Source organism: Ammospiza nelsoni, chromosome Z (genome assembly GCF_027579445.1).
Source record: "Ammospiza nelsoni isolate bAmmNel1 chromosome Z, bAmmNel1.pri, whole genome shotgun sequence".
NCBI lineage: Eukaryota > Metazoa > Chordata > Aves > Passeriformes > Passerellidae > Ammospiza > Ammospiza nelsoni.
Genome location: NC_080669.1, coordinates 78449814 through 78464482, shown reverse-complemented (window position 1 = coordinate 78464482; position 14669 = coordinate 78449814). Strand labels below are relative to the sequence as shown.

Sequence of the window (14669 nt, the reverse complement as noted above, 5' to 3'; positions counted from 1 at the left end):
CCCGCCGCCTCCCTGCCCTGCCCTGCCCAGCCCAGCCCGGCTCGACCCGGCCCGGCCCCGCCCCGCCCCGCCCCGGGACCGCCCGCCGGGGCGGAGCCGCGGTTTGAACGCGGGGCGGCGGCGGGACCGGCAGGTAACGGGCGGCGGGGGCGGCGTGCGCGGCGTGCGGCCGGGGTCATAACCATAACCATAACCATAACCGGGACCGCCACCGTTGTTTGTGTTCCGTCCCGTCCCGATCTCCACCCGAGGAAAAGTCCTGGGCAGGATGAACCCCTGAGTAGCCCAGCCTGACTTTGGTGGTAGCCCCGCTTTGGGCACAAGGCTCAACTGCATGACCCATAAAAATCCATTTGGCTAAATTAGTCCCTGATTCCACCAAGTATTTCCTGAATTCGTGTCGCAGTCAGAGAAAAACATTTGGTTAAAGTTTAGTAAATGTTTTCTTAGTGTGCTCATGTGGTTTGGTTTTTAAATTTTTTTTTTATTACTGGAAACATTTATTTATTTGAAACATATTTCATTTGATTAAAAAAAAAGACCAAAACAACAACAACAATAACAGCAACAAAAAACCCCAAAACAAAACAGAACCCTGATAATAAGTAAAATACTTCGGTTTTGGTAAAGAGTAGCTTTCTGTTCAATCCTGCAAGACTTTTAATGCATCTTTTATCATCTACTGAAAAAATATAGTACCCTTGGTTTTGATTGATCCAAAATACACTTTTAATACCCTGCAGCACAGGCGAATTTAAGGAAGGCTAGGCGCGTGTTTTGCTTCCAGTATTAACTCCTGCAGTATTTACTCCTTTAGTCCTCCGGGTGGCTGAGGAGTGGCTGTGAGCTCCAGGGTTTCTCCCTTCCCCTTTTTCTGACCTCACAGTGTGGGATGTGCAGCCATGTGTCCCTTGGAGCTGACTCACCGTGTGTTTATGCTCCTGAGACACCAAAGAGGCTGTGCAATTAGATCAGGACATTTTTTGAGGGTACCCAAAAAATTTAGAAATGGTGAAGGGGATGCTGCTAATGGTGTACTGTAGATAGTTAACAGTAATAGAGGGTGTTCAGTGGTTTTTGAATGTGAGCTGGGGAGAAGCAAGCTGGAGCAGTTCGGCCACTTGTGGGTCAAGTGTTTTCTAGTGCACCCACAGGCTGCAGACAGCTCTCACCCTGCAGACCTCACACAGAATATATTGTGCAATAATGGGAATGTTAGAATTTCTTTACGTGAGCAGTAGATGGTCAAACCTGGTATAACTTGTTTGTTTTAATTATTATGTGTTAAAAGAAATTGATTGGTCTGGAAAGCCTTGACTGCAGTCTACCTGGGCTAGAGGCGCTCTGCGAATGGCAGGACTTTAGTCGATTACTGGTTAGTATTTTGCAACTGCACTTGAATATAATGATGGAATGGTTTTGGTTAGGGTTAGGGAAGTCCTTTAAAGGACTAAAAAGACCATCTCCTTCCAACAGCCCTGCAAAGCCCTAGGACATCTTCCACAGACAGGGGTGGTTCAGGGCCCCATCTAGCCTGGCCTTGAACACTTCTGGACTAAGGCTAAGCTTGAGGTGGTGTTCCCTGCACTGCAGTGTGCACTGTTCCTCTCCATCCATGCCAGGTCTGCCCTGTTTGACCAAGATGTGGTCTTGGCTAGGCTTGTGGTTGTGCTGTGATTGAATATGAGGGCAAGGTCTGGAGAAACTGCTGTTACTATAAAACACTGTGCATGTCCCTCAGCTCTCTGGACTTTTGGCAACTCATTGAATGAGTCCTGAAAATTTTGTTTCAGATATTGATTTACATGTCTGAAATGTCTCTGGAAGATGGTGTTTGACAAATATCCTTCTCTATGATGACACATCTTTCTGTATTAGTGTATCTTGTCCATGTGGGAATCAGAACTTTCCAGAGGCAACTCAGATTCCAGCAAAACAGCAGACTTGATGCTGGGGCAAGTGTGCAACTGCCTGCACTGCCTTTTCATCAAAAGAACAGTATCTAACAATGTCTAATAATAATAGATAACAATATCTAATGTTCTGCTAAAACATGCCTCTTTCTCTGAGCGTGATAAACAATGTTTTTCTGTGCAACAAAATCATGATACTGTTGCAGGAGAGCAGAACGAATCTGGCGTGATTCACGGCAGTTACTAGGCCTCTCTCATCTCCAGGAGCACAAAGAACAGTTAGAAAATGACAAAGCAAACCACTGGCTTCTTAGTAACCTCCATGGGAAAACAAGCAAGAGTGCTCTCTTCTCTTTCCCCGTGGTGGTAGGGGGGAAGTCCTGTTACAGTGCCCCCATAAAACAAATCTTATTGTTATTTTCTACTCCTATCCACAGTACCTCTTCCACCCACAAACTTTAGAGTTTAACAAGAATTTCAAGCAAAGAATGGGGAGGGCAAGGCACAGGAAGCAGTGGTTTGCATGTGGGATTGTGCACTGAGATTTGCTTGCAGATGAATCATCATATACTGCTACTGCTTTCACAGCCTGGTCTCCCTGCTGGTGTTCCTCTGTTTGAGACAGGGCCTCTGTGCCTACAGGAGGGAATGCAAAAGGAAATTGTTAATAATCATTGCTGGCAGCTGACTGTCCTTATTTCCTAGGAAGGTGTTGAGTTTTTAGATCAGAATCCTGCCCTGCAACATACGTTATTCTTTTGCTGTGTGCCCGTCTTGCTTGGCTCTCCAGGATCCTTTACCTCCCTGTGTATCAACCCTGACTCTGCCATGAGTGCCTCATCCCTGCCATTTGTGGTTGGAGCAAACACTGTGGAAGACCAGCGGGCTCGCTGGGAGAGAAAGCGCAGCAGGACAGCCAAGGAGCTGCTGGAAACAGAACACAAATACCTTGAGCAGCTGGATTTGGTGCTCACAGTGAGTATTTCTGCCCCTTCTGATATGGGGGTGCCTCCAGACAGCACATACTTATTCGTGTTGCCATGGGGAAGAGTCAAGAGCAAGACTGTGGTACATCCCTAATACCTGGGACACCTGCTGGGGCTGAAAGGGTTTTTTGTTGTTTTTCTTTTACCTCCTCTGTAATATTCAATAGCTTATGGGTTTGGCTTTTTGGCCTTGGCCTCTACACAGACATAAATCTTTTAAGTTTTGATTGAATAGGGTGCTCACCCTAAGATGCCTGAGATGTATGAAATGTAGGAACACAGAAAAAAATTATGAACAAGATGGTGAAAAACAGATGCATTGGAGGATACTGAAATAAATTCTTTTCAGTGCTGTGGTACTGTGCCATGTGTTCACAGTTATGGTCAGAGCTACAAGTAAGGCTTACGTCTGATGGTGCATATCTTAGGTAGACAGTCACAATATTTGATAGTTTTCCAAGCCAGAGAGTGTTCAGGTTGCAACTTCTGGATTCTGCTGTGTGCCACAAGTGGCGTTTGAGTGACCTCAGAGGTTAATTACCTTTGCAGCCTCCCAATACTTGAAGGGGGCTTATGAAAAAGAGGGAGAGTAACTTTTTACACAGGCACATAGCGATAGGACCAGGAGGAATTGTTTTAAACTGGAAGACAGTAGGTTTAGATTAGATGTTAGGGAGAAGTTATTTACTGTGAGGGTGGCGAGGCACTGGGACAGGTGGCCCAAAGAAGCTGTGGATGTCCCATCCCTGGAAGTGAGCAGCCAGTTTGGATGGGGCTTGGAAGATGTCTCTGCCGAGGGAGGAGCTAGGTGGTCTTAAAGATCATTTCCAATACAAACCATTGAGTGATTCTATGATGATTTGTGAATGCTACCTGTTTGAAATATTTTTTTTTTTTCCTGCTTAGTACTTTGTGACAATTTTAAAGGCCCAAGGGACGCTGAAGCCTGCTGTGTTGGAAACTATATTTGGACCCCTGGAGTCCTTATATTCAGCCAGCCAGTAAGTGGACATAGGATGGAATTCCTGTAATTATTTTGGGAGGACCCTCTGTTGATGAGAAAGTAAGATTTGGGGAAATAAGGCTAACCCCTTGTAAAAGAGGCATTCACTTCTAGCACTGCTGGCCTTGGTGGCACTTGGAGGTGTCCCCAGCCAACTCCTGATCTGTATCACATATCTGGGTGCCTAGTTACTAGACAGTGGTTTAAGCTCAGTATGCCTGTTCCACAAGGTATCTGTGCTTACTCTCTGACCTTCAAGCACAAATTTGGTATAGAAACTGGCTATGAGGTGGAGAATGGTAAAGACAGGTCAGCAAAGGAAGGAATCAGAAGGAGCTGTGAAAATGCCATCAGTAATGTATCCCTCACAAGCTATCTCTGCTCCTTGTGCCCAGTGTTCTGTCACTTCACCTGGAGAAAGGGAATTTGGGACCAGGACTGGAAAATTTTTGCCAGAGTCTGGATCTTTATGGCCACTATGCTGAGAATTTGGAGCATGCATATAAAACCTTGAAGGTAAATATGTACTTTAGTCTTCATATGGTTTCTCTTTTTCCATTCTGTGAATCTGCCACATCTTTCCATTTGTTTTCTGTCTCTGGAGAGATCAGTTTTCTTACTTTTTCTGGCTTGATGAAATCCTGGCTTTCTTCCACAATAAAATGGTGAAAACTTCTCTACTTAGAGCTTCAAATTTCTGATGCCTTTTCAGGTGTTTGTGTATGTATGTGCATATAGTGAGCACTGCTTTCTGAAACAGTGTTCTGTATTTACTCCCACTCCTTCCTAACTGGCAAGTCTAGAGAGTTTCCAGGCTTTCTCTATGATACAGTGATCTCTTTCTAGGAATTGTCAGGTCTCCTAGTCTTTCCCATCACCACCAACTGTATCCCAGTAGTGGGATTTCCTCTTCCTTCACATTTTTTTTTCTATGTTGAAGACTATTTTTTCCTTCCCACTTATGTCTTCAAATACAACCTGTTTTCAAGAAATTTCTAATTTCTGCAGAATATATATATATATATATATATATTTATTTATTTATTCATTCCACAGTCGTGACAGATGTATCTGGAATTTAAACCACTTAACTCCTGGTTTTGTCAGTGCTTGTTCCCAGATACAGAATGTACAAGGATGTTTCCCTCTTTGCATGCATGTATTCATGCTTTTCATTTTCCAAGAGGAAAGCCTTTTTGGATACTTGTCTTAAGGTGAGAGGAATGCAGATGTGCATTGCTTTTTGTTGAAAGGCATGGCAAAAAGCCACAAGTGCACTCCTTGTTTTCCTAACTGAGTCAACCTTCTCTTTTTCTTTAATTTCATGTATGGAGGGGAGAGATCACACCCATTGATATGAACGATCAGGAGAAAGGCAGTGGCTTGCTCATAGCCACAAAAGAAGTTGATGCTTGTGGGCCTGGAGTCCTCAACTCTAATCTGAAGTGTTCCAGCTTCTGGTACATACTAGGGCACATAGTTCTTTCTGTAGTCTCAAAGCTAAATCCCTTTTTTGCTGCACACAGGAGCAAGTGAGGAAAAATAAGTCATTCCGTCGATTTAAGAAGCTCCAGGAGACTCGACCTCAGTTTCAAGGGAGGCAGCTAGAGGATCTGCTTCCTTTGCCCCTGCAGAGGCTGCACCAGTAAGTAAGCAATTGTGAGTCTTCAAGGGATTAGCATAAGAAGAGAAAAAGTATTGTATCATATTTTTCTATGAAAGGGAAAGTTGCCTATTGTGTCTCAAAATCAGAGCATAGAGATAGCAATGAAACAGACCTAAGGATGTGCCTGTAAAGTGGAATCAGTGTACATGGATGGGAGATGACGCAGGAAGGCAGTTTTGTTTAGCCCTGGCTCCCTCCTCTATCTCTTGGATAGAATTGGATGCTTTCTGCTGTCTCAGTAGGCTACTGAAGTTTGGCTTTGAATGAAAACAAGCTGACTGAAATGCTGCAGAAGTGGTGGTCTCTGCCAGCAATGCTTTTGCTCCATTTTTATGCAGATTGCTGACCTGGAGCATTGTGACTATTGGAGATGGTTCTTTTTGGAGAGAAATGAGATTAATGAAGGAGAGATTCTCTTTCCTCTGTGGTTATCAGGGCCGCATGCTTTCCACAGATATGGTGCCTATCACCTTTGAGCCTGGACAGATCCACTCAGGATTGCTGCATCTCCCTCTTGAGGCACCAAGCCTTCCAGTCTTCAAGAAATGTTTAGACAACATCATTGGATATTTGTGATTTTTAGAGTTGTCTAAAAATGCAGAGGCATGAATTGGACTTGATAATCCTTGTGGATGCCTTCCAGCTCAGGATATTCTATGATCATCTCCCCTTTGAAGAGCCAGACTGACTGGCTGAGGAGAGTGCTGCATGCACCCATAGGCAGCCCTTTCCTGGGGTGGGTGTGTGGGTAATAATGGTGGGAACGCAGATTCTGCTGCTATAGATCCAGTAGCTGTTTTTCAACCATGATCTTATCTACACTAAAGCAAACGTGAGAGATTGAGCACCTCTTTTCTTTGAAAATAACTTGGAGAGATCAGATACCACAGTCTTTCATGTAACTTTATGTAATGTTTTTAATCAGCTTGGCAGAACTAAACATGAAACTGATTGGTGGGTTTTTACTGTAATTCTTTGGATAATTTTTTTTAAATTTGCAAAACAGCAGTATATTTGTTGCTGTCCAACTATTTGGAAAAGTATGAGCTTTTTGATAGAAAGTCCAATTTTTTTCATTAATCAGTTCTATCATGTTCAAATGTCTTTAAAACTCTTTTAACATATGCAGTAGGTCATATGAGTTCTGCCAGTTTGTGACTCTGTTAAGTTCCTTCTGTTTGACTTTACTGGGAGAAAGCATTTGCAGAGATCTTATCCTCTCCAGTAAAGACTGGAAAGGAAAAAAGAAAAAGGGGGGTCCTAGTTCTTATAGAAATGCCTTTATTTTCTTGTGTGGGCAGGAAATATGGTATGAATACTACCATTCATATACTATTAAAATAGATAGTTCAAAAAGAAATTTGTTCTTATTGAAGGCAATAACAAAATATGAGTTCTGAGACAGCCTCATGATCTTAAGTGATTTGTGAGTCTGCTTCTATTAGATGCCCAGGAAAACCCAAAGGTTTGCAGATGTACAAAATACTTGGGTTATTTTAGCTGAGACATTTGATGATAAAATGAATGAATGAAGTGTGACCAAAACTGCCTGATTAGGCTTACTCTGTCTCCTGGCTGAGTGTTGTTCACTGTGCTGTTCTAACAGGAGGTGCTGCTGCTGTTCCTGGTATCTTGTTGTGAATTAAACCTGCTCTCTCCACCTCAGGTACAAGCATTTCTTCAGAGACCTGCTGGAGAACACCAACCCAGACACTGCTGAGTACCAGAAACTTACAAGTAAGTACTGGCACTTTGATCAATGATACACTCCTTGCTAAGAATATTTTGACTCCCAAATACTGCCTGGTTCCAAAGGAAAAAAAAATCTTCCTCTCTCTCTGGGGTTCTAGTGGATTATTATTTTCCTTCTCCATCTTGATCAAGATGTCTCTGAGAACATGTTAGGAATAAAAATATGGAGTAACTGCCTGTGAAAATGGCCTAATATTTAGGTTGGAGAAATAGCAACTGGGTTTTTTTATATTCTGCTGCTTGTGAGGCACGGGAACAGGAATTTGCTGATGCCCCATTCCTGGAAGAGTGCAAGGCCAGGCTGGATATGGTCCTTATCAATGTGATGTATTTGAAGGTCCCTGCCCATGGCAGGTGGGTTAGAACAAGATGATCTTTAAGATCCCTTCCAACCCAAGCCATTCTCTAACTCTCTTGGTAACATGCCTCAATTTTCTAGGATAATTTGTGACCTTCATGCTATATCCAGTCACTAGAAGTGTCCCCCAGGGCTCAGTATCAGGGTCAGTCCTGTTTATCTTTATTGATGATCTGGGTAAGGGAATCAAGTGCCCCCTCAGGCAGTTTGCAGATGGCACCAAGCTGGGTGTGAGTGCTGATCCACTGGAGGGCAGGGGGGCTCTGCACAGGCTGGATCCACGGGCCAGGGCCAGTTGTGTGAGGTTCAACCAGGCCAAGTGCTGGCTCCTGTCCCTGGGTCACAGCAGCCCCTGCAGCTCCAGCTGGGACAGTGGCTGGAAAGCTGCTGAGTGGGAAAGGCCCTGGGGGTGCTGGTCAGCAGTGGCTGAACATGAGCTGGGGGTGCCCAGGGGGCCAAGGAGGCCAAGGACATCCTGAAAGTATCAGCAATGGTGTGGGCAGCAGGAGCAGGGCAGTGACTGCCCCTCTGTGCCGGGCGCTGGTGAGGCCACACCTCAAATGCCATGTCCAGTTTTGAGCCCTTCACTGCAGGAGAGACACTGAGGTGCTGGAGTGAGTCCAGAGAAGGGCAGTGGAGCTGGAGAAGGGTCTGGAGCACGAGTGCTGTGAAATATGGCTGAGGGAAATGGGGGTGTTTAGTCTGGAGAAAAGGGGTGACCTGAGCACTCTCTACAAGTTCCTGAAAGGAGGTTGTGGCCAGCTGGGGATTGGCCTCTTCTCCCAGGTAACAAGCAACAGGAGGATGAGAGGAAATGGCCTCAAGCTGTGCTAGGGGAAGTTCAGAATGGACACTGGGAGGCATTTCTTCATGGAAAGGATTGTTAAACACTGGAATGGACTGCCCAGGGAAGTGGTAGAGTCACCATCCCTGAAAATGTTCAAGAAATGACACTCAGTGCCATGTCTACTTGACAAGTAGGTATTCAATCCTAGGTTAACTCAGTTATCTCAGTAGTCTTTTCTAATCTATATGATTCTGTGGTTTTTACAACCAGTTAACACCACTTGTAGGGCATTTTCCTGTTTTTGCTTCCAAATCCAGGAAATTAGTCCTCTCTCTGATGTTTCATTGGCAAGTGTTTTCTGGAGCTGCAAAATTGTTAGTTGGAAAGAGGCCTCTGGAGGTGTTCTAGTCCAATCTTTCACAGAAATTTCTGAATAAGCTGTTGTTGATACTTGGTTTAAAACTTTTCTTCCTAATTTCATGCTGTCTTTTCTTAGCAAGATGTATAATAAGGTGAAATACACATTCATTTGTGATAACCTCAAAGTATGCTGCTGTAATTTCAGAGACTGTGAAATCTGTTTGTGAGGTATCTCACTGGGTCCAAGACATCTTTGATAAGAGAGAGAACTCCTTGCAGCTTCTTCGGGTTCAGAAATTGCTCAAAGGACAAAAGACTCGGGTTTTGGCTGCAGGTGGGTCTTACTGACAACTCTGTTTTTTTTTCTGCCATGCTGAGATATGTGTATGTATGTTCTCCTTCATCTCTGACTCAACTCACATTAACCAATTTTCCCCTTCTGCCCAAATTCCAGATTTCCAGATAGGTGATAAAGGATTATGACTACTAATTCAAGCACTCTTTTTTCCTTTTTTTTTTTTTTTTAATTAAGAATTTTTGAGTTAGGATAAGCAACAGCTTAATTGCCTGACATTCAGATAGGAGAAGCTGATGAAAGAAAGTTAGGAGTGTAAGTCCTGGGTGGGAATGAAAGAGAGACACTAAATTCTTTTGGCTGAGTGTAAGCAGTGGCATTATTCCTTCTCCATTGCAGGAATCACAGGTTCCTGAGTGTCAAAGGCACAAGAACTGTGGTGTTGTTCACATTAAGTTACAAGATTAATGGCATTCTGCACTCACCCTTCATATGAAGAATTTTCTTTTATCTGCATGGTTAAACTGAGCCAGAAATCACTGTGCTTGTGTTGATTGTTGGGATAGTTAAAGCCACAGTCATTGGCATGTAAGAACATTTCAATGGATAGGTCTCTGATGTGACTGGGTGCTCTCCATGCCCAGACCACCCTCTGAGCTGTGTAGGAAATATTGTGAGAACTGTGCCCTGTCTGAGCAATTATGAGATGGTCATTTGGAGTTTCCCCTGTAGCTTTACTCAACTCTGCTATTGCAGAGGTTATCCAGGCACAGTGCTGCAGCTGCAGAGGAGTGTTAAGTCACTGTGTGTGAAGGTCTCTAATGCAAGAACCTCAAGGCACTTGTCAATGTAGTTGTAATTAACATGTGTGGATTTTGGATGAAAAAGTCTTTCCCCACTGGGATGGGGAAAAACTCAGGCAAAGCTCGTGGGCTGAGATAAAGAGAGTTTAACAAGTAAAGCATAAGCTGTTCATGCATGCAAAACCATTCAAAGAATTCATCCACCATCTGCCATGGGAAGGCAGGTGTTCAGCTATTTCAAGGAAAGGGCTCTAACCAGAGCTCTACCACACATTGTAGTTACCTGGAAAGACAAGAGCCAGCGCTTTAAAACTCCCCCCTTTCCTTCTTCTTTCCCCAACATAACAAGCTGAACATGATGCCATATGATATAGAATGTCCCTTTGGGGATTTTGGATCAGCTGTCCCAGCTGTGACCCTTCCCACATTCATGTGCACTCCCAGTCTCCTCACTTGTGGCTTGAGGAGCAGAAAAGAACCTTGACACTGAGCAGTGCCTACACAGAAATAAACAAAAGATCCCTGTGGTGTCAATGGTGGTTTCAGTGCAAATCTAAACCAGCCACTATGGGAAAAGATAACTCTTTCCCAACCAAACCAGCATAAGTAGAACAAAGTTTACTTATCAGAGGTTATTCTCAAAGATGCTCAATCAATGGGCAAAATAATTTACAATTCTCTTTCCTGTCCCTAGAATATTTGGTGCTGCCAGGTGAAAGGGAGCTAACACAGGTATGCTCTGATTATGCTGAGCAGAAGCATGTGTGGGGGTGCCTGGGCACGCTTGGGCTAGTGTGTAAGTAAAAAGGTCAATCAGTTATCCTGATTAATGTTAGAACTAATACGACTAGTTCCAAAAAACACCCCAAATAAACAAACATTAGTTCAAACAAACACCCCAAAGCAGTATAACTAGACCAAAGATGGCCATTGTCAAAGTGTTTCGTCCACCGATTATTTTGGTCTCTGAAAATTCCTAGACATAGTAGGATAAGTGTTGAGGGTCAGTAAAGGCATTTCCATTATCTAGGACAGAGAATTCTTGTACTCATGTTTTCCATTGGCTGGAGTTACATAGTTATCATTGGATATGAGAAGCACAAATGTAAGAGGCAGCTGGCGCTTGCTAGTTTTGGGCCAGCTTTCCAGAAACAAAATAGCTTTTGCAGGACAGTTAAGACTGTGTCCTATTGCCAGGAAGGAACATGAGAGAAAACAAAATGCTGTGGGTTCAGAACAAAGGGGGAGTGTTGGAGAGGGGTATCTCTCATTTTCCAGTGTCTCTGAGATATCCTGCTCCCACTAAGGCGACCCTGCTTTTCTTGCTGCCTTCCACATTCAGGACAAATACTGTATCAGCCAGAACTGCCTCCTTAACTGAGCACATTGTTCTGTTATCCAGAGCTTCCCCTGGGATATTTTCTTGCCCTTCTTTCACAACAACTTCCTAGAACTCGTACACCTGGGCATGGATCTATATTCCAAGACTTCCAGTACAGTCTGGGCAGATTGTATGTCTGTGAGTCTGATCACAGCATAGCCTGAGGGAAGCAGCTCCCAGCCCAGCCCCATGCTTCTGACACTTTCCTCCTATTTGTTTTTTTAAACCTGGATTGATTCCTCAGTCTTCCTCAGTTTCTTATTCAGGTAAGAGGAGTGATTCCAGTGGAATAAGCTAAGCAGGAATTCACTTGCTTCTTTGTTTTGTGACTGTTGCATTCAAATAAGACACAATCTACAATGAAATCCACTGTATTTTTATTCTAAAAGGTATTTATAGCTCATGCAGAAGCTAAGGCATGAAAGAGTGGCTGAAATTCCCTGGCAGATGTTTCCTAAACAAGATCAGGTGGCAATACCTTGTTATGGATTTACGGTTTTATAAATAATCTTCCTGGCAGGTGTCCTCATAATTCTGATGAGTTGATGGCTATCTTCCACAATAATCTTAGTAAGAAGTCCTGCTTTATTTTATTTATTTCATTATTATTAATTTTAATTGCTGCTTACAGCTAGGTTTATCAAATTATTTTGATTACTTCCCTCCTGCTTTCTTTTGCTCTTTTTTTATCACAATTAATTTCATAGGTGGATGACACTGGGCTCTGTTTTGCAAGAGAGGTTGATAAGGTTGCCTATGCAGACCTTCCTCATTTTCTATTTCCTTTCATGCCTTCTCTTTAGAACAGTAATCTGCAATTGGTATTTTCTTGCTACTGTAGGTCTGTATATAGTTAGATGATCTGTGAAATATGGTTTTGTTTTGCTTTGGGGAGGTTTTTTGAGCTTATTTATTTTATTAGCACACACAAACAAAACAAGGGAAAAATGGTAAGTTTTCAAACCAGAAGCTAGTTTCTGTTATACCACTAATGACAAACAAGTGGGTAACACAATTTGAGATAGTTTATGTTGTGTTTTCTGAAGGCTTATGTTAATGTAAAGGTATGCATACTGTTCTCAAACTGTGTTTTTGTTCTGATCACTTTAAACAGACTTGCATATGATAATATCCTCTTAGTTAAAATAGCAGATTTATAACAACTTCAGCTGCTCCTCATACACTAGATGTTTTGAGCTGGTTTCTGCTTCTGCACGGGCGCTATCAGCGCTGGTGGGCCGGACCCAGCTGACATCCAGTGCCTTCTAGTGGCTGGAATTGATGTAGAACACGGCAGCTTACAAGGGTGGCTCACCCCGTATTCCTGTTTGTCTCATTACATCCTTTTTACTCCTGCCTGCCCTCCCTCAGCTCTCACAGCTGTCTCTGTTTCCATGCCCAGAGCGCTGGTATATCCGGGAAGGCTGGCTTCTGGTGGTGCCTGCAAAGGGAGAAGAGCTGAAGCGCAGGATGTTCTTCCTGTTCTCTGATATCCTCATTGCAGCGAAGCCCTGCCACCCGCTGCACCTGCTGAACTCCAACAAACTGTCCTGCCAGGCTGTCTACCCACTCTACCAGTGCTCAGTGGATAAAGTGTTTGGCCACACGTGGAGCCAGGGAGGGCTCCTCAGTGTAAGTCTTCCCACCTGTGCCAGGCAGAAGTGCCAGTGCAGTCAGCCCTGTAAGGAGGTCTTCAGCTGTCTCAGCAGCAGAGGGACCGAGATGATGGCAGTGGTGATAAAATGCAGTGAGCAAGTCTGAGTTAGGACAACCCTTCCCTTCTTGAGTGATGCAGGTACTTCTCCTTTCGTGGAGTGGCGCCTCCTGCACACTCTGGGGTTACGGGCTGCTGGTTGCTTCACTTAGCTCAGTGAGGAGGCTCCACCAGGACTCTGACATGTCCTCATCATGCCACAGGTCTGGGGGACTGCCCCACACTCGTGTGACAATGAATTACACTGATTACAGACTGAACACATAGAAAAACAGAGAATGAAAAAGATGTGGATGTTATTGCAACAGATGTTGTGCATCCAACTCCCTGAGGGCTGCAGATTCCTTGACAGGGACCAGTCTTCTCTCTACAACCCCCCTCTGCAGGGGTTTAAAAGTCAGCTCTTCCAAGGTTGCACCTGGGGCTGTGTTAGCTCTTTTCTTGTCAGCTATGACAAAGAGCTCTTTGAGCAAGCTGTGAGCTGTAGATGATGGTAGTGGAAGGAGCTCTAGGGACATGGAATATGGTGGAAACTGGATGAGCTGCCGAGAATTGCTCACCTCCAAACAGGTCAGAATGAGCTGTCAACTTTGACTGGAAACAATGGACAAGACTGGCACTTGTTCTGTACTGTACAGTCTCTGGCTTCACTCAATATTAAGACTAAATTTTTCTGTGTGGGAAGAAAGAGGGTAAAAATCAATATGCAGGGACTGAATTCAGTGGTGATGATTTTCCTTTTACTGCAGCTGCTGCCTTGGCAAGGAATGCCACAAATTCTGCTTGTTTTTCAGCTTTCCTTTCCACACAAGACACTGCTGTTGATGTCCAGCAACCAACAAGAGATCAATGACTGGTACTGGAGTCTCACAGCTGCAGTCAGGTGGGCATCCAGGCTCCAGAGGTGGAGGAGGACAGGACATGGAAGTGACCACTGAACCTGTGTGTGGTTATAAGGGCGATGGAAGCAGCCTGACCCTGGCAGCCAGGACACAAGGGAATAATGAGGACAGATTTCCCACATTAACTGAATTTCCCCTTTGTTTTGCTCTGCAGGCAGCTGAAAGCCTGACCCAACCAAGTACAAGACAGACTGGCAGGACAACCACCCTCATGACAGAAGCTTCCACAATCTTATAAAAATGTTCAGGGACATATAGTAGCACTGGATTGAGGACTACACAGTTTGTGAGATTATGAACGCTTTGTTAGTTGCCCTAATGTTCACAGAGATACTGCAAAAAAAGCATTTGTGCACAAAACCCCCCACGTATCAAGGATTTCCCCCAATTTAGCTTAGAAGCTTCTAGCTTTTTTGCACTTTAGTAAAACTCAAGATAACTTAAGGTCAAACAAATGGGAGTGTGACTTGCTTCCCCTCATTAAATGTTTTTTAAAGGAATTTTGGTATTTTGTTAAAGCCTCAGCATAGACTTTAAATCATGTGGAAGTTGTGCAGCAGTTTGGTTCAGAAAATATCTATTTGAATACAGTCAACTGCAAAGAGAACACTTTCAAGGTTATTAGAAACAAAAAGAATAAAGTCTGTCTGACTGACCTTGTAGCAGTTTGACTGTTTTTTCTTCTTCCTTAAGCAGTACCACCCATCCTTAATTTCTCACTCGTGTTTATTAAAACAGAACTTGTACTA

The 14669-nt window shown here is 43.8% G+C and overlaps 1 protein-coding gene across 1 annotated transcript; it reads left to right on the top strand.

Annotated features, from left to right (window-relative positions):
* The first annotated feature begins 120 nt into the window (after positions 1-120).
* Positions 121-14420, top strand: ARHGEF39 (Rho guanine nucleotide exchange factor 39). The gene is made up of 10 exons (XM_059492320.1): positions 121-133; positions 2704-2888; positions 3806-3900; positions 4298-4418; positions 5429-5547; positions 7235-7305; positions 9031-9159; positions 12707-12936; positions 13813-13901; positions 14075-14420. Exons 2-10 carry the CDS (start codon positions 2742-2744, stop codon positions 14088-14090), a joined length of 1017 nt encoding a protein of 338 aa, XP_059348303.1. The 5' UTR covers positions 121-133; positions 2704-2741; the 3' UTR covers positions 14091-14420.
* The last annotated feature ends 249 nt before the right edge of the window (positions 14421-14669 follow it).